The sequence below is a fragment of the Mytilus trossulus genome, chromosome 2 (assembly GCF_036588685.1).
Source record: "Mytilus trossulus isolate FHL-02 chromosome 2, PNRI_Mtr1.1.1.hap1, whole genome shotgun sequence".
In the NCBI taxonomy this organism is placed as follows: domain Eukaryota; kingdom Metazoa; phylum Mollusca; class Bivalvia; order Mytilida; family Mytilidae; genus Mytilus; species Mytilus trossulus.
The window spans coordinates 28459058-28486187 of NC_086374.1; the positions used below are offsets into that span (position 1 = coordinate 28459058).

General features: G+C 31.8%; 1 protein-coding gene across 1 annotated transcript; it reads left to right on the top strand.

Moving 5' to 3' along the window:
- The first annotated feature begins 3584 nt into the window (after positions 1 to 3584).
- LOC134706922 (uncharacterized) lies at positions 3585 to 27130 on the top strand. Its single transcript, XM_063566291.1, has 6 exons — positions 3585 to 4094; positions 8534 to 8642; positions 9917 to 10042; positions 10723 to 10857; positions 20358 to 20451; positions 24536 to 27130. The coding sequence occupies exons 1-6, from the start codon at positions 3642 to 3644 to the stop codon at positions 25371 to 25373; spliced, it is 1755 nt and encodes a 584-aa protein (XP_063422361.1). The 5' UTR covers positions 3585 to 3641; the 3' UTR covers positions 25374 to 27130.

The window sequence follows — 27130 nt, forward strand, 5'->3', positions numbered from 1 at the left end:
ACATTTAACGAAACAATTACATGTACTAGCCGAGTCCGGATGGTGACCTGAAGTAACCCCGGACTAGGTGTATTCGCAAACTATAGACATCGATAGAGATATAAAACTTCACAAATTATTTGATGAAACGAACTTTATCATTTTTATTCATTCATTTTTTTGCTTACTGGATTATCGTCTGAAACATAAATAAAAGACGTTTACCCGAGAATCAACAAAATAATACTAGGCGAGTCCGGACCGTGACCTTAAATAACCCCGGACTGGGAGTATACAGATTGTATATAAATATACCAAATTATTAGTTAAATTGAAAGATTTTTTTCCCCGTTTTTCTTTTGGCTTTTCCTTTATTCATTTTTCTATTTCTTAAATCATTCGATAGTCATCGGAAAAATCAATAAACGACATTTAAGCAGCGATCACCCATGTAATACACAATGTTGAACAGGTGAGTCCGGACTGTGACCTGACATAACCCCGGACTAGTTTGAAGTTTACTATACCTGCGTGTATTGCATTTCGACGACTAACTGTATGTACACTGTTTATTGTCGTAAAGTATATTGACGGGACCTTTGATCAAGCATGTAATACAGAAAAAAATTATAAGTTATTTATCCGACATTTAACGAAACAATTACATGTACTAGCCGAGTCCGGATGGTGACCTGAAGTAACCCCGGACTAGGTGTATTCGCAAACTATAGACATCGATAGAGATATAAAACTTCACAAATTATTTGATGAAACGAACTTTATCATTTTTATTCATTCATTTTTTTGCTTACTGGATTATCGTCTGAAACATAAATAAAAGACGTTTACCCGAGAATCAACAAAATAATACTAGGCGAGTCCGGACCGTGACCTTAAATAACCCCGGACTGGGAGTATACAGATTGTATATAAATATACCAAATTATTAGTTAAATTGAAAGATTTTTTTCCCCGTTTTTCTTTTGGCTTTTCCTTTATTCATTTTTCTATTTCTTAAATCATTCGATAGTCATCGGAAAAATCAATAAACGACATTTAAGCAGCGATCACCCATGTAATACACAATGTTGAACAGGTGAGTCCGGACTGTGACCTGACATAACCCCGGACTAGTTTGAAGTTTACTATACCTGCGTGTATTGCATTTCGACGACTAACTGTATGTACACTGTTTATTGTCGTAAAGTATATTGACGGGACCTTTGATCAAGCATGTAATACAGAAAAAAATTATAAGTTATTTATCCGACATTTAACGAAACAATTACATGTACTAGCCGAGTCCGGATGGTGACCTGAAGTAACCCCGGACTAGGTGTATTCGCAAACTATAGACATCGATAGAGATATAAAACTTCACAAATTATTTGATGAAACGAACTTTATCATTTTTATTCATTCATTTTTTTGCTTACTGGATTATCGTCTGAAACATAAATAAAAGACGTTTACCCGAGAATCAACAAAATAATACTAGGCGAGTCCGGACCGTGACCTTAAATAACCCCGGACTGGGAGTATACAGATTGTATATAAATATACCAAATTATTAGTTAAATTGAAAGATTTTTTTCCCCGTTTTTCTTTTGGCTTTTCCTTTATTCATTTTTCTATTTCTTAAATCATTCGATAGTCATCGGAAAAATCAATAAACGACATTTAAGCAGCGATCACCCATGTAATACACAATGTTGAACAGGTGAGTCCGGACTGTGACCTGACATAACCCCGGACTAGTTTGAAGTTTACTATACCTGCGTGTATTGCATTTCGACGACTAACTGTATGTACACTGTTTATTGTCGTAAAGTATATTGACGGGACCTTTGATCAAGCATGTAATACAGAAAAAAATTATAAGTTATTTATCCGACATTTAACGAAACAATTACATGTACTAGCCGAGTCCGGATGGTGACCTGAAGTAACCCCGGACTAGGTGTATTCGCAAACTATAGACATCGATAGAGATATAAAACTTCACAAATTATTTGATGAAACGAACTTTATCATTTTTATTCATTCATTTTTTTGCTTACTGGATTATCGTCTGAAACATAAATAAAAGACGTTTACCCGAGAATCAACAAAATAATACTAGGCGAGTCCGGACCGTGACCTTAAATAACCCCGGACTGGGAGTATACAGATTGTATATAAATATACCAAATTATTAGTTAAATTGAAAGATTTTTTTCCCCGTTTTTCTTTTGGCTTTTCCTTTATTCATTTTTCTATTTCTTAAATCATTCGATAGTCATCGGAAAAATCAATAAACGACATTTAAGCAGCGATCACCCATGTAATACACAATGTTGAACAGGTGAGTCCGGACTGTGACCTGACATAACCCCGGACTAGTTTGAAGTTTACTATACCTGCGTGTATTGCATTTCGACGACTAACTGTATGTACACTGTTTATTGTCGTAAAGTATATTGACGGGACCTTTGATCAAGCATGTAATACAGAAAAAAATTATAAGTTATTTATCCGACATTTAACGAAACAATTACATGTACTAGCCGAGTCCGGATGGTGACCTGAAGTAACCCCGGACTAGGTGTATTCGCAAACTATAGACATCGATAGAGATATAAAACTTCACAAATTATTTGATGAAACGAACTTTATCATTTTTATTCATTCATTTTTTTGCTTACTGGATTATCGTCTGAAACATAAATAAAAGACGTTTACCCGAGAATCAACAAAATAATACTAGGCGAGTCCGGACCGTGACCTTAAATAACCCCGGACTGGGAGTATACAGATTGTATATAAATATACCAAATTATTAGTTAAATTGAAAGATTTTTTTTCCCGTTTTTCTTTTGGCTTTTCCTTTATTCATTTTTCTATTTCTATGGCTTTTTTTTAAAGTCATTTGTAAACATTGATACACATATATATATATATATTTTTAAACTCATTTGTAAACATTGATATATATTTAAAGTAGTTGCACAACTGTAAATTGAAGATTCAGAATCATTGCAAGTCTAACTTGCATGCTAGACTATACAAGAGTAAGAGCAAAATTTGATGATCTCATAATTAATATAATGTATTACGGTTCTCCAAAAATTATCTTCCTTCCACTTAATTAAAAAAGAAAAGGTATTTATAAGAAAATTCATAATTTTTGACAGTCCGGGTCCGGCATTCAGTCCGGGTCCGGCGTTCAGTCCGGGTCCGGGTCCGGGTTTCATACCCAAGTCCGGGTCCGGAGTCCGGTCCGGTCCGGGTTTCAGTGCGTACCCAGTATATTAACAACCTTCATAACAAATTCCTTCAAACAGTTCATCGGATATAGAAAGTCAGGCATGAATCCCATGGAACACTTTAATCCAACAGTTATGACTAACGGTTATATCGTTTCTTTCGTATATATAGGTCTAACGTTATATTTAAAATGGTTGCAAAATGTTCGTTACGGTTTGTTATCGGTCTTGACTCGCTTTTCTGTTGAACAGATGAACCATTCTAATTATAAAAATATGACTTTATCTAGAGGTATGCATTACTGGTATCGCATAATTTTTACTTGTAAAATTCCGTTCGGGTACCAGATTGGGTGAATACATGGAAAGTGAAAGTAAAGAAATTTTATCCTACATAAATAAACTTAGTAAGGTAAAATGAGTTCCGATGATATCAAAATGATTTTGAGAAAATTTTACATTGCATTACGAACAAATGTCCATCCTTGTGCAGTCACACCAGTAATTGATGGCCTCACAATTTTTGATAAGCAACAAATTGAAGCAACAGCAAAGATGGATGGTGATATGCTTGGGAACGATAAATTGCTAGACACACTTGGACGTCGCACGACAAGAACATTTTTGTCATTTGTTACAGTTTTACAAGAGTATAATCATGATTTGGCAGTTGATATTATTCAATACACCCGAAATTATTTCCCACATATATACACAAGCATTCAGAATTTTCAACATCATAATCAAATACCTTCAGCAACAGTAAGACCTTCAGTTGCTTCTAGCTCAGATGCACAGAATTATCCACATGAGAGACACAGTATTCATGAAAGAACAACATTTAATCAGCGTTCTGATGCAGGCTCACAGGTAACATGTAGTATATATTTGTTGTTGGATTGTTTCATTTTGGTCTCACTAATTAGTGATGAAAGAGACATGTGGCTGGTGATGAGAAGCAACACCAAGAAAAAAATAACTAGAAGAAATTTATTTAGTACTAGTAAAACAACAGATTTATAGAAAATAAATCGTCTGATTATACTTCATTGTCAGATATGTACTTAGTCCAAGATTACTTTGACTTCTAACGGCTGTTTTGCAAGACGAGCTGGGGCCTTGGGACGTCAGAGCTCGTCCTGTCCAACGGCCCCAGCTAGTCTGGCAAAACAGACGTTGGACAACTGAGTAATCTCGGACTAGATTGTACTAAGGATGGAAGCAAGTTCACTTGTACCATGTCAACCATTACCACTAAAAGTAAAAATCAACTCCTACCAACCTAAACTCATACCACTGCTAAGAGTCTAAGTCATACCATTCTGAACTTGTACCACTGCAAACTCGTACTTTTTAACCTATATTTGATTTAATATTTATTTTTTAAAATCTTCATAAAAAAAGTTTAATATCTTAAATCATATTAAATTGTTTGGCAAGGAGCTGAATATTGTATAGAAAAACGTTAATATTTATGTATCTAATTTTTTTTTTCTTTTTTTTTGTGATTTTTCTTTATATTCTATATTTTTGTCAGTATACATTGTATTCATTAAGAATTAATAATATTTATTGTAATTAAACTGCTCTCTTATGGCGTCCTTTATTGACAATAAAAATATTGTACAAATGTATTGTATTGTAAATAAATTTCATACTTTCTAAATGTTGGTCATAAACAAATCTTAACCTTTCAAAACAAATATAAATGACTACAAACATCTATTGATTCTATTTCATGTCTATTCAATTCTGCTAATTTGTAATAATGACAAATTAAATCAAATATAGCTATCAGTAAAAGTTAAATAAAGGAACTGTTCAAGGGAGACCAGTGGCGGATCCAGAGGGGGGGTTCCGGGGGTCCGCACCCCCCCTTTATTTTGGCCGATCAATGCATTTGAATCAGGGACATATGTTTGCACCCCCCCTGCACCCCCCCTTTGCCCTGGGCTAGCACCCCCCCTTTCGAAAATTCCTGCATCCGCCACTGGAGACAACAAAGCCACAAATCTGCCACATTTTTCACTATCCAATTAGCCAAGGAAAAATAAGCTATAACTTGCTCATTGTAATTTTAAATTATACTTTTTACAGAATTAAGAGGTATTGAGTGAAATTTAAATATATATTCATCATTAAACACCATTTGAATGCATTTAAAAAAGTTGGTACGAGTTTACAATCGTATGAATTTACTGTGATACGAGTTAGCAGCGGTACGAGTTTTCATTGGAATGAGTTGTTTTTAGTCGTACCAGTTGACATTGGTATGAGTTTTCAATGGTACAAGATAATTATACACCTAGAAAAAAGTATTGCAACACTTCTGTTGAAAACAATGTAAAATGACATAATGGTTTAAAATTAAATTTGTGTTATATACTTACAATTCATGCCAAATTAAGACAATAGAGACACATCATTAAAGCTGTACTGAAAAAGTTATCCAAGCTTTGTCTTGTCTTCTATAACAACATTTTTATAATAGTAATTTTTACAGCAAAACTTAACATCTGATACAGAAAATGTGTGTTAAACTAGTCAACTCAAACAGTTCTGAATGATTTAATGCATAAACAAATCTGTATTTATTGCAGAACTAATGTTTTGGAAAAATGAGTACTGCAAAGCTTGCATTTTTTGTGAAAAACGTGAAAAATATTTCCGTGCAGGTGTTACAATGTATGTCCTATCCATGTAGCATTAACATTGGAAGAAAAGTAAATTAATACCATGAATACAATTTTTAAACCATAAAAAAATTAAAAGTATTTTGTAAAATCCAAATTATAGCCATTCTACAATCATGTCATTTTACGTTGTTAAAATGGAGGTGTTACAATACTTTTTTCCAAATGTATATATTTCCTATGAATCCATCAAGAATGAAGAAAAATACCCCCTTTTTTATCCAAACAGTCATGTACAGACATATTTGAACCTTTTATCCTTTTTAGACAAAACATTTTATGTACTGTATATATGTATTACCCTTTTGAGTCTGAAATAAATCAAGATAAGGGCCCATCTAATAATTTCATTTGAATCTGAACTTTCATACAATAACCATACAGACTCTACCTAGATATTGATTCATTAATTTATACATTATGCTGTAAACTGAAGGTATATAACATGTATCTTAAAAATATCCATTGATTGATCGATTGTGTTGATTGTTGGTTGCTTAGTATACAGTGGCAGATATTTCACGCATGTTCAGGAAGATAAACATACATGTATTCATGATAAATTAATGAAAAATAACCAAAGTTTATTAAAATGCTTTTCCAAAAACAAAAACAAAACCAATTTAATGTATGTTTCAAAATTTAATCTATTTTATGTTAAACTTTTTTTTGTCCCTAAATCATGTAAATTATTCTTTATATTGCTAATTTGTTTCTTTTTGATGCTTCTTGTTGCTTGTTCATGCTGCTATTGCTTATTAGTGAGACCTTTTATATTTGTTAGATTCTCTTCAAATTTGTATCATGATGTCCACTTTTTGAGTTCAAAATAAGAACAATACTTAAATGAACTGTTTCTATGACATGTATGATATAAAGAGGACTTCTGTAAAAATATATCACTATTTATTACCTATCTGGATTATGTTTATTTTATTCACAGTTTAGAATAATGTTTAATCTACTGACATTTTAAGATTTTTTATTCTTTTCACACTTTCTAAAACCTAGACTCTACTATTCTAGATTAGTCAAGAAAGAGGGGGATCTAAGATGTTTAACCATAAAATTGAGAATGGAAATGGGGAATGTGTCAAAGAGACAACAACCCGACCAAATAAAAAAACAACAGCAGAAGGTCACCAACAGGTCTTCAATGTAGCGAGAAATTCCCACAACCGGAGGCGTCCTTCAGCTGGCCCCTAAACAAATATATACTAGTTCAGTGATAATGAACGCCATACTAATTTCCTAATTGTACACAAGAAACTAAAATTAAAATAATACAAGACTAACAAAGGCCAGAGGCTCCTGACTTGGGACAGGCGCAAAAATGTGGCGGGGTTAAACATGTTTGTGAGATCTCAACCCTCCCCCTATACCTCTAACCAATGTAGAAAAGGAAACGCATAACAATACGCACATTAAAATTCAGTTCAAGAGAAGTCCGAGTCTGATGTCAGAAGATGATCGAAGATGTAACCAAAGAAAATAAACAAAATGACAATAATATATAAATAACAACAGACTACTAGCAGTTAACTGACATGCCAGCTCCAGACTTCAATTAAACTGACTGAAAGATTATGATTTCATCATATGAACATCAGGCACAATCCTTCCCTTAAGGGGTTTAGTATCATACCATCATAACATATATGAGAAGAAAATAACCCGTGTCATGCCAACAACTGTTTTTAGAATAAATGTGTTTAGTTCCGACGCAAAGACCTTATCAGTGACTCAATATTAACACCAAAATATGCAATCTTTAATGACTTGACAACAGTATCGTAATTATATCCCTTCTTAATAAGTCTATTCAAAGGTTTTGTAAGTTTCTGAGGTGAATACTGACACCTTTGTGCTTTATAAAGAATATTTCCATAAAAAATTGGATGAGAAATACCTGAACGTATAAGAAGTCTGCATGTTGTGCTATATTTACGAATGATGTCTTTATACCGATGATAAAATTTAGTAAATGTTTTGACTAGTTTGTGATATCGAAAACCCTGGTGTAATAATTTTTTAGTAATACATAAATTTCTCTCGTTAAAATCTAAAACATTGTTACATAAACGAGCGAATCATACAAGTTGAGATATATAAACACCGTAAGATGGTGACAAGGGAACATCACCATCTAAAAACGGATAATTAACGATAGGAAATGAAAAATCATCCCTTTTATCATAAATTTTAGTATTCAGCTTTCCGTTAGTGATATAGATATCAAGATCGAGGAAAGGGAAGTGGTCATTGTTAGTATTAGCTTTATTTAAAGTAAGTTCAGCAGGATCAATTTCATTAATATACATATTGAAGTCGTCATTATTGAGAGCCAAAATATCTAAAAGTATTATTAAATTTGTTTATCAGATGTTGTTTTGATGGGTCTTTGGTTATTTTTGTCATAAATTGTAACTCATAACAATACAAAAAGAGGTCCGCAATAAGTGGTGCACAGTTAGTCCCCAGCATGTTTACAGTTACATGTACTTTTCTTAATTTGTCAATAAAGCCATAAAACATAACTAGAACTGTAGAAAACAATAAACAAACTATTTAGTAATATTTTAAAAAGTTAGTACTTACTAATAATATTTTTTACAGCAGGCCTTTATCATAAGAGAAGAATCTACAGACATATACACCAGAGCTGCTTTCAATGTTCAGTCTTTTCATAGAACTTCTGAAGTCAGACAAGTAACATTTTATGAAGGTTAGTAATGTGTTTACATACATGTACATTTCACTACTTTTACTACCACTTATGTTAAGAATTACATAACTAATAATTATACTTAAGGAACCAATTTGTTTGATATTCTAAAAAATTAAAAGCTGAAACTTAAAAAGAGATTCTAGCTTCCATGCATAAAGTTGTTTTGTGTTTAGAAATGAATTTATGAAAATTGTTGCAGGAAGGCGTCAAAGCAAAAATTTAAGTTAGCCTTCCAAGACGACGTAATTATTTTGACTATCTTCTAACCATTGACATCACAATTGACATCACACTAGGTACTTTTGTACAGAGATATAACCAAGTGTGATGTGTTACAAAAATATAAATTCCTTTCTTTTAAGCCAGGTTTTAAATAGCAAACACAAAACTATTTTTTAATTCAGTGGCAGATCCAGAGGGGGGTTCCTGGGGTTGGAACTCCACTTTTTTTATTGACAATCAATGCATTTGAATGGGGTTATATAGTTCGAACCCCCTTTTAAAAATGGCTGATCCACCCCTGTAATTTAATGTCCTTAATCTAAAGAACTAAAAAAAGTAAAAAAGATTTATTTTTAGATTTGACCAAACTTAAACTAAACTCCTGTTTGAATTTGGAATCTACCAACATGAACAAATAGTTTTGTGCTGAAAACCAAAAAATATAGGATTTATATTGTTCCTATTAATATTATGTTTGCTTATAAACTGAAATGGAGGCTCACTTTGTACAAGTAATTTTTCATTTTCTCTATTTCTATCTATTTAAGCCTCTCCCAAAATTTGTTTTTAATGAAAAGTATTAAACAACATCAGCATGATCAGAAGTGAAGGTTGTTGTCGTGTTCTTTTTTTCTTTCTTTTTTTTTTTAATATAAAATAGTTTCTGGAAACAACTACAATGTCTTCATAGTTTTGCCTTTGCTGTAACTGTAAACTATTTGGATAACACTTTATATTTCAGAAGGCAGAAGACTTGGAAGCTTCATACCTTGCATGCAGATACTTTAAATGTCTTCTGTTCTTAAGAATCATGCTGTCGATTGTTTACTGTAATTTTCATGGTTCAACAGTTACTGTTTGAAAAAATACTTCTTATAAGTAGTAGTTCACTGAAATCATTATCTTGAGTTTGTTCTCATGCCAGCAATTAATTAAACATGGCGTTGATATAAAATTTCAAAAGTTAATACTTGTATATTGCTGATCAAATTGGAATTGCTACAAAAAAGCAGAGATTGAGAATTTAAAATATTTTTTGAATTTTATAGACACATTGTTGGAAGATGTTCCAAATGTGGTATTCTTGAAATGGGCTGCAGAGCTTAATAAAGAAGACAACTGGAAAAAATTGGCAGATGTTCTATCATTGAGCAGGAAAACAGTTAGAGAACTCAGTAGGTTGATAAAATAGTATTTATGGTTAAAAAATAGCAAGATTGTGTTTCAAAATTTTAAATAAAAATATGTTTATTTCAGTTGTTAGTTGGCAAACAAAATTGAAAGTAGCGAAAAATATATTTTTTGGCAAAAGAGATGACAATGGTAGGGACATTGTAACTCTGTTCTTCTACTAAATTAGATTTGGTTTTATTATAATGCAAATAATGTTTATTTCAACAACCGATCCTGCAAGGGCTGTATTATATAAGCCAGTCAAGGTTGTTATAAACTTCCATATATATATTTCAACAAGGTTAAGCCTCCTCTCCTAAGTGGTAGACAGAAGGTGAAAGCGAAGCATTATGACAGCCATATCCAGCTAATTCTTATGAACAATTATATTAACTTGTACACAACAATGGAATGCAATTCTAGTGCAAACATATGGTTGTTTTATATTTCAAGAGATATCTGTTTTAACCTACTTAGATACTTTTCTCTTGTAAGAATCAAGTGAAATGCAACCAAAAAAAATCAAAAATCTAGTATAACATGTGAAATGGGCTTGCAATACTTCTGTGCATAAGGTGATTGAATAGGTAAGATAGAGTTTAAGTGTGGCCATTGTTGGCAATGAAATCAAGTTCAAATCAGCAATACAGGCTTTATAGAACCTTATATTTAACTTCTTTAGGAAACAAGAGCAATCCGGGAGAAGAAATTTTGGATATCTTGTGCAATAAAGAAGAGGTGACTGTAAGAGGATTACTACATCTACTAGGGAGTGCTGAACTTAATGGATCTGCAGATATAGTCAAACAAAGCTTAGGTATTTTTTGGTTTTATTAAAACTTCCTCAAAGAGAAACATAAAATAAAAATAATCCTTTGCCACATTAAAGAACTCTTACACAAATCTTTGAGGAGTTTAAAGGTATATATTAAAAGCTACATTGAAGCTACCCAAATTATGTTTAACAACAACAACAACAACAACAATACTTTATTTTAAGAGGGTTACACAGTTAGCTATATAACTAATCTTCCCTGAGGCCCTCATAATGAAAAATCAAACAAAATGCAAACATATACATTGCATTCATAAGTATAAAAAGTCAAGTATGATAATAATGTTCAATACAACTTGATAAAATGTGATGAAAAAAATAAACATGATGACATGATCAGTTTTTAATATTATTTATATCAATAGGTTGAATTCAATAAATAATCTGTTATTTTGTATTTGAAAGAATTAATATTTGTAATATTTCTTAACAGTATTGGCAAATTATTCCACAAGAATGGTCCAAAATACATAAAAGATTTTTTGAATAATTCTGTTTTTGGTTTAGGGAGTATGAGGTTTCCTTGAACAGCATTTCTCAAGGGGTATGGATTTCTGTCTGAAACATAATGAAACTTGTTAGTAAGATATGATGGGGCATCATTTTTAATGCACTTAATGTTTAAAGGAGTAGGTCCGGTAAGGACCGATTTTGGCCTCAAATTTCAGGTTCATCTGACGAAAGATTTTTACCACTTTTAAACACTTAATTAATATTGAGAATGGAAATAATTGTCTATTTCATTTGAATCAAGTTTTAGTCATGTGAAAGATCTTAACTTATTAAGTCATTAAAAACGATCCAATACAAGCTCAAATATGAAAAATCTACCAAATATGCTGAAAAATGTCACTTTTCAGATGGTTTTTGTCAAAAATGAAAGTGGTCACATCCATGTTCATCCTCAACCTTGATGTATGATATGTATTAGCATAGAATACAACTTGCATTTCAATATTAAAAATGAACACGAATGTGGCCACTTTCATTTTACATGAAAACGGTCTAAAATTTGACATAAATGCTAGAATTGTGAAGATTTCAGTAATTTAGCATGAATTAATGGTGCTAGCCCGATATATGTGCATTGTTTTGTCAAAAACAGCCTATATTTATGTAGCAGGAGCATTCTACTGTCCAATAAATATCGAAAAATTAAAATTTTAACAATTTTGTAAAACAGCTATATTTTGGGGCCAAAAAGGGGTCTTACTGGACCTACTCCTTTCCTTTAGAGTACGAATGTCTTTATATTTGAAAAAGAGAAACATGAACACTTTTATATTTCACTCATTAAATAAACATACACACAAATTTACTTGAAGTTTTTTAATACAAACTGACAATCTACTTTGGCACAAACAATTTAGACTTTATATATTTGCTTTCTTCCATCTGTTTCCTCACATAGTTTCTTTATTATTGTGATCTTGACAGTTTTGACAAGTCTTTACAAAATTCATACTTGGGGTATTCTGTATTGGGAAAATAGGAAATATCTTTCTGAGGTTAGCACATAGAAATTGCACATAAATTGAAAACATGCAACTCTCATTTTGGACTAATTTGCATTTTTTATGTGTATGGAACTTTAATAGCCATTTTTGTTATTGTCTCACCTGTAATGAATGTAACAGAATGCATACAATATCATATATGATAATATTGCAGTGTCAGTGTAAACTACTTGTATAAAGTTATACATTTCCGAAGGTAGAACATGTGCTTGGTTTGATGACTTGTAAACAGATGCTTTCTGTTTTACAGTTTCTTTCCTGCTTTGTCCTTGTCATAATAACCTAACTTTTATGTTTTAGCAACTGCTTTAAAAAACAAAACAAATATTTTTCTACATGAATTTTACACATTATTTGCATTAAGATAAATACATTTGGTATATAGAAACCTCTCAAGGTCTGCATGCCTAATTTTGTTGATCAGTCAATTTCCTGAAACATTATTCTAAAAGACTTTCAACATAAATTCACTCGTGATAAGTTAAACAAGAAAAACCAATTTTGGTCAGTAACTTCCATGTTTTCTTCTTTCGTAGTATACTCATACATTTTTAATTTGATTAAATTGATTTCCTTGAAGTTAAAATATACTTCAATTAAGCCTTTCTGATATTTTAATTGTCATTTTAAAAATAATAACTATACTTTCGCTTACAAGGCGGAAAACACAGAGGTGTTGAAAAAATTGACACCTCGGTAAACTCCGGAAAATTTTCCATAAATCTTTATTATGGGTCGGATACCTTAATAATGATTTGAAAGTGTACCTGTCCATCTGACATTAACTTCAATTTCATGGATCATTAAATGACAATGATCTATGTTTATAATACCTGTAGTGGAATCTTTGAATATCAAAATGTCATGATACGTAAAGCAGGCAAAAAGGTTGAGTATGTACCTTTTTTTTTTGTTGAGCCTGCAAAATTTATTTGATAAATTGAATAGACTTAGTTTTTTTACAGTTAACATTCAGATTTAGTCTTTTATATCATCAACAACTTTATGAAACCAGCTTTGAATTTTATGAAATTTGTGCAATGTGCTTGTTCATGACCAAATACAGAATCCAGAAGAAAATTTTGAAAATATTGATCATAACTTTTATGTGTTTTATTGATAATATTCATTCAGGTTTAGTCTTGAGATTAAAAGTTTTTATTAAACGTCAATAGCTTTGTCAAACCTACTTTGATGATTTTTATGAAGTGAGGACAGAAGCTTGTTCATAACCAAAATACAGTATAAAGAGCAAATTTGTGAAAATATTTCTGCTCGAAATTTACCAATGAACTTTTTTTTTTTTTAGATACAGTTTAGTGTTAAAGTCTGGTACTCAATTACTTTATCTGTTTTGAAACTTTTGAGCTTTTTCATAATTTAGAGATAATGTCTCAAGCAAATCTTTGAAAATGTATTTTTTTTATTATGAGTATTTTTCTGAGACATGGACTACATTTTTAGCTCACCTGACCTGAAAGGTCAAGTGAGCTTTTCTCATCACTTGGCGTCCGTCGTCCTGCGTCCGTCGTCCGTAAACTTTTACAAAAATCTTCTCCTCTGAAACTACTGGGCCAAATTCTACCAAACATGGCAACAATCATCCTTGGGGTATCTAGTTTAAAAAATGTGTGGCGTGACCCGTCAAACCAACTAAGATGGCCGCCATGGCTAAAAATAGAACATAGGGGTAAAATGCAGTTTTTGGTTTATAACTCAAAAACCAAAGCATTTAGAGCAAATCTGACATGGGGTAAAATTGTTGATCAGGTGAAGATCTATCTGCCCTGAAATTTTCAGACGAATCAGACAACCTGTTGTTGGGTTGCTGCCCCATAAATGGTTATTTTAAGAAAATTTTGCAGTTTTTGGTTATTATCTTGAATACTATTATAGATACAGATAAACTGTAAACAGCATTAATGTTCAGCAAAGTGAGACCTACAAATAAGTCAACATTATTAAAATTGTCAGTCGACCCCTTAAGGAGTTATTGCCCTTTATAGTCAATTTTAACAACTTTTCGTCATTTTTTGTAACTTTTCTAAAAATCTTCTTCTCTAAAACTACGTCGCCAAATTTTACCAAACTTGTCCACAATTATCATTGTGGTTTATAGTTTAAAAAATGTGAATGATGACCCAGCCTACCAAACAAAATGGCCGACATGGCTAATATTAGAACATAGTGGTAAAATGCAGTTTTTGCTTTACATCTTTGAAACTAAGACATTTAGGGCAAATCTTTCAAGATTTAAATATCCACCAGAATAAGATATATCCCCTGAAAAATTTCCAGTTGATTCGGACAACCTGTTGTTGGGTTGCTGTCCTAAAATTGGTGATTTTAAGGAAATTTTGCAGTTTTTGGTTATTATCTTGAATACTATTATAGATAGCGATTAACTGTAAACAACAATAATGTTCAACAAAGTAAGATCTACAAATAAGTCAGCATGATCAAAATTGTTAGAGGACCCCTTAAGGAGTTATTGCCCTTTATAGTCAATATTGAACAACTTTTCGTCATTTTTGTAACTTGTATAATAATCTTTTCTAAAACTACTTGGCCACAGTCATTATACTTGGGTATCTATTTTTTTAAAAAGTGTCTAATGACCCCGCCTACCAACGAAGATGGCCGACATCAGCAAACACATTAACAGGTGAGCGACACAGGCTCTTGAGAGCCTCTAGTTTAACAGTTAACATTTTCTTAAAGGTTGGGATTACATTTTTTTGACATGATAAATTTGTACAACTTAATGGTTTATCATGAAACTTGGATAGAAGCTTATCTTCATGACCAAGAAACCTAGCATAGATCTAAAGAAAAAGTTTGATTTTTTTGTTGAAATTCTGGATTTTACTGTTAAACTGATTCATTTTTAAGCTCACCTGGCCCAAAGGACCAGGTGGGAGCTTTTCTCATCACTTGGCCTCCATCATCGTCCTTCGATAGCTTTTATAAAAATATTCTCCTCTGAAACTACTGGGCCAAAGTAAACCAAACTTGGCCACAATCATCATAAGGGTATCTAGTTTAAAAAAATGTGTGGGGTGACCCGGTGTCATATGGTATTTTGAACCCCCTAAAAATTGAACCCGGGGTCAAAATACCATGCGGTAAAATGACCCCAGGGTCATTATACCGCATGGTATTTTGACCCCGGGGTCATTTTTCACATATGGTATTTTGAACCCCCCTGCGGTATATTGAACCCCCCTGTTTTTGAGAAATAGTATTGCAGATAATCTAATTTACAATTTCTTGGCTATTATATTTTTTTAATTAGAGGGTTTGAGTAGGGGGTTCAATATACCGCAGGGGGGTCAAAATACCATGGCTATATAAAATTTTGCAAAATATCTTTTCCAGTATGCTTAATACATACAAACTACTTATTGGAGTATTATAACTATGTTAAGGAGTAAGAATTGCAAGAAGTTTTGAAATTTAAGGTCTATGGTAGGGGGTTCAATATACCGCAGGGGGGTCAAAATACCATGGCTATATAAAATTTTGCAAAATATCTTTTCCAGTATGCTTAATACATACAAACTACTTATTGGAGTATTATAACTATGTTAAGGAGTTAGAATTTAAAGAATTTTTGAAATTGAAGGTCTATGGTAGGGGGTTCAATATACCGCAGGGGGGTCAAAATACCATGGCTAAGTAAAATTTTCAAAATATCTTTTCCAGTATGTTAAATACATACAAACTACTTGTAGGAATATTATAACTATGTTAAGGAGTTTGAATAGCTAGAATTTTTTTAATGTAAGGTCTATAGTAGGGGTTCAATATACGGCAGGGGGGTCAAAATACCATGGAAATTATTTTTTTTTCAAAACATTTTTTCCAGCATTCTAAATACATACAAACTACTTATTGGAGTATTATAACTATGTTAAGGCGTTAGAATTGCAAGAATTGTTGAAATTTAAGGTCTATGGTTCAATATACCCCAGGGGGTCAAAATACCATGGAAATTACTTTTTTTCAAAACATTCAATTTAAAAAATTCCAGCTATTCTTAATCCTTAACATGGTAATAATACTCCAATTTGTAGTTTGTATGTATTCAACATGCCGGAAAAGATATTTTGAAAATTTTAATTAGCCATGGTATTTTGACCCCCTGCGGTATATTGAACCCCCTTCTATAGACCTTGATTTTCAAAAATTCAAGCTATTCTAACTCCTTAACATAGTAACAATACTCCAATTTGTAGTTTGTATGTATTCAACATGCTGGAAAAGATATTTTGAAAATTTTACTCAGCCATGGTATTTTGACCCTCTTGCGGTATATTGAACCCCCTACCATAGACATTCAATTTCAAAAATTCAAACTATTCTTAATCCTTAACATAGTAATAATACTCCAATAAGTAGTTTGTATGCATTTAACATGCTGGAAAAGATATTTTGAAGAAAAAATATTTTCATGGTATTTTGACCCCCCCCCCCCCCCCTACCATGGTATATTGAACCCCCTACTATAGACCTTGAATTTCAAAAACCCAAGCTATTTTAACTCCTTAACATAATTATAATACTCCAATAAGTAGTTTGTATGTATTTAACAAACTGGCAAAGATATTTTGAAAATTTTACATAGCCATGGTATTTTGACCCCCTGCGGTATATTGAACCCCCTTCTATAGACCTTGATTTTCAAAAATTCAAGCTATTCTAACTCCTTAACATAGTAACAATACTCCAATTTGTAGTTTGTATGTATTCAACATGCTGGAAAAGATATTTTGAAAATTTTACTCAGCCATGGTATTTTGACCCCCTTGCGGTATATTGAACCCCCTACCATAGACATTCAATTTCAAAAATTCAAACTATTCTTAATCCTTAACATAGTAATAATACTCCAATAAGTAGTTTGTATGCATTTAACATGCTGGAAAAGATAATTTGAAGAAAAAATATTTTCATGGTATTTTGACCCCCCCCCCCCCTACCATGGTATATTGAACCCCCTAATATAGACCTTGAATTTCAAAAACCCAAGCTATTCTAACTCCTTAACATAATTATAATACTCCAATAGGTAGTTTGTATGTATTTAACAAACTGGCAAAGATATTTTGAAAATTTTACTTAGCCATGGTATTTTGACCCCCTGCGGTATATTGAACCCCCTTCTTTAGACCTTGTATTTAAAAAATTCAAGCTTTTCTAACTCCTTAACATAGTAACAATACTCCAATTTGTATTTGGTATGTATTCAACATGCTGGAAAAGATATTTTGAAAATTTTACTTAGCCATGGTATTTTGACCCCCTGCGGTATATTGAACCCCCTTCTATAGTAGATATAGGAAGATGTGGTGTGAGTGCCAATGGGACAACTCTCCATCCAAATAACAATTTAAAAATTAAACCATTATAGGTTAAAGTACGGCCTTCAACACGGAGCCTTGGCTCACACCGAACAACAAGCTATAAAGGGCCCCAAAATTACTAGCGTAAAACCATTCAAACGGGAAAACCAACGGTCTAATCTATATAAACAAAACGAGAAATATATACCTTGATTTTCAAAAATTCAAGCTATTCTAACTCCTTAACATAGAAATAATAATTCAATAAGTTGTTTGTATATATTATATAACATGCTGGAAAAGATATTTTGAAAACTTTACTTAGCCATGGTATTTTGACCCCCTGCGGTATATTGAACCCCCTACCATAGACATTCAATTTCAAAAATTCCAGCTATTCTTAATCCTTAACATAGTAATAATACTCCAATAAGTAGTTTGTATGCATTTAACAAACTGGCATAGATATTTTGAAAATTTTACGCAGCCATTGTATTTTGACCCCCTGCGGTATATTGAACCCCGTACCATAGACTGTCAATTTCAAAAATTCTAGCTATTCTAACTCCATAGCATATTTGTTACTCCAATTTGTAGTTTGAATGCATTTTTAAAACATGCTTGAAAGATATTTTGAAGAAAAAAAATTCCATTGTATTTTGACCCCCTCCCCCTTCCATATGGTATATTGAACCCCCTCCTATAGACCTTGAATTTTAAAAATCCAAGTTTTTCTTACTCCACAACATAGTTTTAATACTCCAATAAGTAGTTTGTTTGTATTTAACATGCTGGAAAAGATATTTTGAAAATTTTACTTAGCCATGTTATTGACCATGGTATATTGAACCCCCTACTATACATCTAAAGACATGTTAAAATATCTTGCTACTGTAACTCCTTGACAGATTTATTATACTCCAATTAGTAGTTTGTATTTATTTTATTAGTTTGAAAAGATGTTTTGAAAATTTAATTTTTAAAATCAAGTGAGCCATTTTCACCATGTAGAATTTAATCTAAAAGTCTACCATTCTATATAAATATTTTAAATTTCAAAGAAGTATAGTGTCCAAGCTACATGGTCTAGTTTTAATGCTTTTAAGAAGTTTTTTGAATGAAATTTTGTTGGTTAAGACTTCAGAGCACTTATACCAAGCAAATATTTTTCTTTTAACCAATCATTGAAAATTGACCTCCCCTTCTTGTATAAATGATTTTTAATATTTGATTAGTTTTTATGTAATGTTAAATGTTTTATTAATCATCTAGAATGAAAAAAACAGGGGGGTTCAATTTACCATGGGGGTTCAATTTTCCATACAGGGGGGGTTCAATTTACCATGGGGGGGGGTTCAATTTACCATAGCGGTATTTTGACCCCGGGGTCATTTTACCATGGGGTTCAAAATACCATATGACACCAGCCAACCGACCAAGATTGCCGCCATGGCTAAAAATAGAACATAGGGGTAAAATGTAGATTTTGGCTTATAACTCTGAAACCGAGGCATTTAGAGCAAATCTGACAGAGTAAAATTGTTAATCAGGTAAAGATCTATCCGCCCTGAAATTTTCAGACGAATCAAACAAATGGTTGTTGGGTTGCTGACCCCAAATTTGTAATTTTAAGGACATTTTACAGACTTTGGTTATTATCTTGAATGTTATTATAGATAGAGATAAACTGTAAACAGCAATAATGTTCAGCAAAATAAGATCTACAAATAAGTTAACAAGACTTAAATTGTCAGTTGACCCCTGAAGGAGTTATTGCCCTTTATAGTCAATTTGACCATTTTTCAAAAATTTTTGTATTCTTTTAAAAAAATCTTCTCCTCATAAACTACAAGGCCAGATTTAAACAAACTTGGCCACAATCATAATTGGGGTATTTAGTTTAAAAAATGTGTGGCGTGACCCGTCCAACCAACCAAGATGGCCGCCGTTTCTAAAAATAGTACATGGGGTCAAACATGTCAAATGTAGATTTTGGCTTATATCTATGAAACCAAAGCATTTAGAGCAAATCTGACGAGGGGTAAAATTGTTTGTAAGGTCAAGATCTATCTGACATGAAATTTTCAGACAAATCTGACAACCAGGCAGTTGTTGGGTTGCTGCCCCCAAATTAGTAATTTTAAGGAAATTTTGGTTATTATCTTGAATGTTATTTTAGATAGAGATAAACTGTAAACAGCAATAATAATCAACAAAATAAGATCTACAAATAAGTCAACATGATCAAAATTGTCAATTTACCCTTTAAGGAGTTATTGCCCTTTTAGGTCAATTTTTAACAATTTTCATAAATTTTTGTAAATTTTTGTAAATTTTTTAAGAAAATATTTTCAACTGTTATTACTGGGTGAAGTTCATTATAGATAGGGATAATTGTAGCAACAAGAATGTTCAGTATAGAAAGATCTACAAACACATCACCATCACTAAAACACAATTTTGTCATGAATTTATCTGTGTCCATTGTTTAATATGCAAATTGACCAAGGTGAGCGACACAAGAGCCTCTAGTTTAAGTCAAATTTTACACTGACAGCAGCAATCACAGGCAAAATACAGGGTTCCACGGAACCGCTTATTTAATTTTTACTTTTTTTAGGTGTGTATAGTGAGCGTCCAAATCAAACATCAATTGAGACACAGACCAGTAACCCAGACAACTCGGATTCAGGAAGACAGCAGTCATTTCCTAGGTAAAATCTTCAGTAGATTTTAACATTAATTCCTAACATTAATTTACCACATCGAGATATGTGGTTGCTCCCTTTAATATATATATTGGGTTTTTTTTGTTGGGGAGGGGGGTAGTGTATATATATATATTTATATATATATATAGGAAACACACTTTGTGTCTGTCCATCTGTCTCCCCAATTGCACTTTAATCTCAACTCCCTCTAAATGACTAGACAGATGTTGATTAAACTTTACATAGTTGAAGAACACTGTCTTATGATGTGCAGAAAGGAAAATATAATCCTGTTCAACCATGTTAAATCCTCTTAACATTAAAATAATATATGTTAATAGCTTATCAAAGCACAACTTCCACATGATCTGAAACTTTACACAGTAATTGAAAAGTACCTAGATGTGCATGTAGGAATATTATGTTTGTCCTACATATTAAAGAGGAGATGTATAAAAATATATGCACTACACACTGCTCAGTCTGAAGAAATCATATTTTGCACTGTAAGGCAATAATTCTCTTCACTCACAAGTATTTTTCTTTGTTTTGATTATTTCCAGTACCTTACATTGTGTAGTACAGATTAATATTAATTTTGTAGTCTTGTGTGATATAGAATGATATTTTTATGTCTTCCTTTTGAACATTTCTTTCCATTTTTCTGTTACAAGAAGCTGGGAGTAAATTTATTTCCCCTTGGTAAATGTTTTTTTTCTTCACTTAAATGTTTTTGCTATGCTTTTATATTGTGCTGAAATTTTTACCAAACTTTGGTAAAATGCTTCTTTGAAGATTTAAACAATCAGTTTGATGGCTTCATCAAATGTTACTGAAAATAATGTTAATCACAAAAAGTATGAAAAATATTTAGAAAAAAGGAAATACAGACTAAAAAGTAAAATCACAAAAATACTGCACTCCCAGGAAAATTCAAAATGGAGAGTCCCTAATCAAATGGTAAAATCAAAAGCTCAAAGATCCTCAAACACATCAAATGAATGATAAAAGTCTAATTGTCATATGGATCAGGTTATAATAATGTAAAGGGAATTATTGAATCAATTTAAAAATGACACCAGAAACCAAATGATGTTAAAGTTAACAACTACAGTAGTAGGCTTGTAACATTGTCCGCATCTCCCTTCTTGCCAGGAAATTTCAGGTAAAAAACTTTTTGAAACTGTTAGACAATGTAAAATTTAACTCCTGTAATTTCAAATTGTGTGCAGTCATATGTTTTTCATGAGAAAACCTATATTACATCATCTAACAATTTACTTGACAGATATTCAAATTTATACAGATCTACCCTTCTGTAAAACAATGTTCAATATATCTATCACATTAACGCTTGACGGGTCTTGGGCTAATAAAAAACACATGAGTCAGTATGAAACAAAAAAACGGAATAGGATAAAGGTTGTCTTTTATGCTTTTTTTGTTCGTTGCACATCAGCTGATTCAGTTAATTTGAAGCAATGCAGTAGAAGAAAAGAAAATTTATAGTGAAGCATTTAATTTAAAAATTTATCACTATTGATTTGATATTAAATAAAAAAAACATATTGATATGGATTAGGTCAAATTTTTAGCTTTGAAAATGACAAGTGCTCCCTCTATCCAATCAATTACAAACATGGCGGAATATAAATAAACCACCTCAAGAAATTGTTTTTTTTTCACTTTCTCTTGATTTTTGTACTGTAGAGTCTGCACCCCTATCTTGTAGGTCCAATTTTGAAGAATAAAACCATGGACTATACTATCCTTTATATGGTTGTATAGGTCACTGTCTAATTTCATCAATTAACAAAACCATATCACATGGTCATCTATAAAAGGCCAAGAAATGACAAATGTAAAACAATTCAAATGAGAAAATTAACTGCCTGATTTATTTACAAAACAAAAAGGAAAAACAAATATGATGTACAGCAACAAATGACAACCACTAATTAATTCAGGCTCTAAACTTTGGACAGGCACAAACAGAATCTGGCCGAGATAAATATGTTTTCTGGTGTCATACACTTCCATTAAATTACAGTAGCAAAAATGCGTCGTCGTCCAAATACTTTTAGTTTTCGCACTCTAACTTTAGTTTATGTTAATAGAAATCTATGAAATTTTGACACAAGGTTTATGACCACAAAAGAAAGGTTGGGATTGATTTTGGGAGTTTTGGTTCCAATAGTTTAGGAATTGGGGGCCAAAAAAGGGCCCAAATAAGCATTATTCTTGGTTTTCGCACAATAACTATAGTTTAAGTAAAAAGAAATCAATGAAATTTTAACACAATGTTTATGACCACAAAAAGAATTTTGGTATGGATTTTGGGAGTTTAGGTCCCAACAGTTTAGGAATTAGGGGCCAAAAAGGGACCCCAAATAAGCATTTTCTTGGTTTCACACCATAACTTTAGTATAAGTAAGTAGAAATCTATGAAATTTCAACACAAGGTTTATGACCATAAAAGGAAGGTTGGTATTGATTTTGGGAGTTTTGGTCCAAACAGTTTAGGAATAAAGGGCCCAAAGGGTCCAAAATTAAACTTTGTTTGATTGCATCAAAAATTGAATAATTGGGGTTATTTGATATGCTGAATCTAACTGTGTATGTAGATTCTTAATTTTTGGTCCCGTTTTCAAATTGGTCTACATTAAGGTCCAAAGGGTCCAAAATTAAACTAGTTTGATTTTTAAAAAAATTTAATCCTTGGAGTTCTTTGATATGCTGAATCTAAAAATGTACTTAGATTTTTTATTATTGACCCAGTTTTCAAGTTGGTCCAAATCGGGGTCCAAAATTAAACTTTGTTTGATTTCATCAAAAATTTAATAATTGGGGTTCTTTGATATGCCAAATCTAACTGTGTATGTAGATTCTTGATTTTTGGTCCCGTTTTAAAATTGGTCTACATTAAAGTCCAAAGGGTCTGAAATTAAACTTAGTTTGATTTTAACAAAAATTGAATTCTTGGGCCTCTTTGATATGCTGAATCTAAACATGTACTTAGATTTTTTATTATGGGCCCAGTTTTCAGGTTGGTCCAAATCAGGTTCCAAAATTATTATATTAAGTATTGTGCAATAGCAAGGAATTTTCAATTGCACAGTATTCAGCAATAGCTAGAAATCTTCAATTGCACAGTATTGTGCAACCACAATGTATATTCACTTTTTTACCAACTGATAGATTAAAACAATCTTTACCATTCAGTGATAACAAGCACTTTTTTAACATTTTAATATTTTATGATGTATTTAAATGAGTAGTTATTGTTGCAAACTTCATTAGAAATTTGAATTGAGATCAGTTTTGAAATAAGGGAAAGGGGGATGTGAAAAAAAAATTGGGGGGAGGGGGGGTCAATTTTTTTCATTTCAGATTTCATAAATAAAAAGAAAATTTCTTCAAATCCAGCTTGAATGTTGTGTCCATACTTGCCCCAACCGTTCAGGGTTCAACCTCTGCGGTCGTATAAAGCTGCGCCCTGCAGAGCATCTGGTTTATTTGGTTATTTTTTATCAAAAACTTTGGTTGTTTATAATAAACTTGTGTTTTGATGCCATAGTTTATTTGGGTGACATCAATTAATATCAATTAACAGAAAGATGATGATTATTCAACATTTATATAGCCCATCATAGGAGATGGGGACATAAGTGTTACCCCTGACCATCTGTCTTTCTGTATGTCCTCTGACACATTTTTCTTTTATTTTGTTTTTTGTGAAGAAGATACAGAAATCTGACAAAAATAATGTTTTCCCATTATGAATAAACCTTTGGGTTGTAAAACTTGTGGGTTTAGATCTAAGTGGATGTTCTCTTTTGTTGTATAAGAATATTTTATTTGCCTAAATATAGATAAGGTATTTTTACCGAACTAACTGTATTAGACATGAGATGGCTTTTTTTAATGGATATCAAATGAATTAAGTTCATATTTTTTTTTAATATTTTTAATGTTGTTTGTTTGTGAAAAACTTAAATCTGATGAAGATTTGCAATTGTTAGGATAGTTAAATGAAAGATAACCTGCAATAGACAATTTATTTAACGTTTTGTTTTGTAATTTTCAGAACACCACAAACTAATACAGATAAGAATCCACAAGAAACGCCAGGAGGATATACGCAAAAGCAACTGAATTTAGATTCAAGTGACAGCTCTATTAACAGCCAATTAAACAATGAAGAGATAGATGAAAACTCTCCAGTAGGTGCAGAGGGAGGAAACAAAACATTGATTAATAATTTAAACCGATCTGAATATAAATTTAGCATGGTTAAAGAAGTCCATATTCATTTAGGTGGTGATTCTAAAAGTGAAGAAATTGTGAAGGATCCTGATGAAACAAAATCAACAGTAACTGCAGTGAACACTGTAACTTCTAATGACAACACACCAGTGTCACAAGGAAGCAATATACATACACATTCAAATTGTTCAGATCTAAATAGAAGTCAAATGAATACAGGAACAGTAGAAGATCACCATGGAAACCCAACTGATCAATGTTTGAGACCTAATTCAACAGAACATTTTGTTGTTGAAGAAGATCAACATCCATCTCTGGACCATCTTTTGATTTCTGGTGGACTTGTACTTGGTCAACCTACATCAGATATGGGAGAAAATATTGGAAAAAATTGTGAACAAGAATATGAAGCATTAAATGATGATTTTTTAAATCAACCAAATATAGACAGTTATCAAAATATCAGGACTGTTAATCCCTCAGAGGAACTAAACCAAAGTTTAGAACAGCAGGTTAGATCATCTGAACATGAAGATGGCTTATTGTTTGGACCAGAAAGGATACAGCACCCGGAATCAAGTTCAACACAAGACAACAATTTTGAAAAAAATTATGAACAAGAATATGAAGCTTTGAATAGAGATGTTGGTAACCAATAGGTGTTTAAAGGTTAAATGGATGCAAAGTGATATTGTATTGTGTTTAACTTTATAGCTTATTAATGTGTCTATATAAATTTTAAAATGTTTAAATGACACTAATTGTAAATCATAATGGAATGCAAACTGTTGTTGATAATTCAAATGTTTTATGAAAAAAGTTTCTAATTATGTGAACAAAAGTAGTATAGATTTTTTGCTTAAATGACACATAGGACAACATGAGTCACTGATGAGTCTTTTGTAAACAAAACGTGCGTCTGGGGTATACTTAATTTAGTCCTGGTATCTATGATGAGTTTATATACATGAGCTTTTGCCACCCATTGGTGTCATCCTCATTGTCTGTCATCATTGTGAATGTTTTTGGAGGTCTTATCCTCCAAAAACTTATGAAACAATTTCAGCAACAATTGACTGAACAATCCTTAAAAGATTATAAATTACAACTTAACATACATGTAGTTTGCTTCCTTGACTAAAAATAAAACATAATGGCAAGAATTATCAGAAGGTCAATGTCTACATACTAAATTTGTTTGAACCAAAATCTTCAGATAACTCAGGAGTCATTGCCCTTGAAAGACAAGTAAAACTGCTAACAACAAAAATGATAAGTATATATATGCAAATGTAAGATCGATAATAATTATACTATAAACTATAATCATGATAATACATTGTAATATTCTCTATCCTTATTTTTTTTTCATGGAACATTAAAGGGGCATTTGTCATGAAGAAGACAAAAATCGGTTTTGGACATTTATGAAAGCTTAATATAGAAATATTTGTTCTTCTTTAGCAGTCAGTTTGGTTAAATTTCATCAATTTAAGCTAAAGATAAGAGACTGCTGATACATGTATATTATTGGCTTGTGAATCAATAATTCAGCCTCGTTTAGAAGGTAAACATTGAAAAGTGAAACAAGATCACAACCAGGAATATAATCATTTCATTGACTGCTCTGACCCACAAGAGCTATCTTATACAAACAAACTGAAAGACTGTGTCATAAACTAAGGTGATAACTTGTTCCATGAGATATTCTGGACATGTATAAAATTGCGATACAAAAACATGTATAATCTGACATGATCATTAAACTAAATGAAACTTTGTTTGTTCCCCTTTCTTTGTTATATGATTAAATAAGAATTATCTTTTACTAACATGATGATGATTTCAGTAACATTACCTCTCAGCCCCATTGTATGGGGTTAAGATATTACTATTAATAAGTAATGTTCAGACATATTCACATTATACAGACTGCATTACAAGGAAAAGGGTCTCATTTCACAAAAAAATTCAAGTATGAAAAAAACTTATGTGAGTTAATTACATTTCAGTATACAGCATGGTTTTGAGGAGAAACTACTGTAATCGACACTGTATAAGTGTTTTGGTCACCATCACTTACTATCTACAAAAGAAAATGCCTGTACCAAGTCAGGAATATGACAGTGTTATCCATTGTTTGATGTATTTGAGCTTTTGATTTTGCCATTTGATTAGGGACTTTCAGTTTTGAATTTTTCTTATAGTTCAGTATTTTTGTGATTTTACATTTTTTACTGGTTGACCAATACGTATTAATTTTTTAAATACGAAATAAATTGCATTATTGGTAAATTTGCTATAGCATATGATAATTTTATCTGACAGTTTAACTGAGTGGAAATGCATGATGAGTGGTGCATCATGCATGCATTACAGCAGAGTCTTATCCAGCTGATGTGCCTGGTTAAACTTG

What these genes read in the sequence shown, in the direction of transcription:
- LOC134706922 (XM_063566291.1), top strand. Translation starts at nt 3,642, where the DNA reads ATGAGTTCCGATGATATCAAAATGATTTTGAGAAAATTTTACATTGCA. An exon ending in GTTCTGATGCAGGCTCACAG is followed by an intron (nt 4,095 to 8,533) that starts GTAACATGTAGT and finishes TATTTTTTACAG; the next exon opens with CAGGCCTTTATCATAAGAGA. An exon ending in AGACAGCAGTCATTTCCTAG is followed by an intron (nt 20,452 to 24,535) that starts GTAAAATCTTCA and finishes TGTAATTTTCAG; the next exon opens with AACACCACAAACTAATACAG.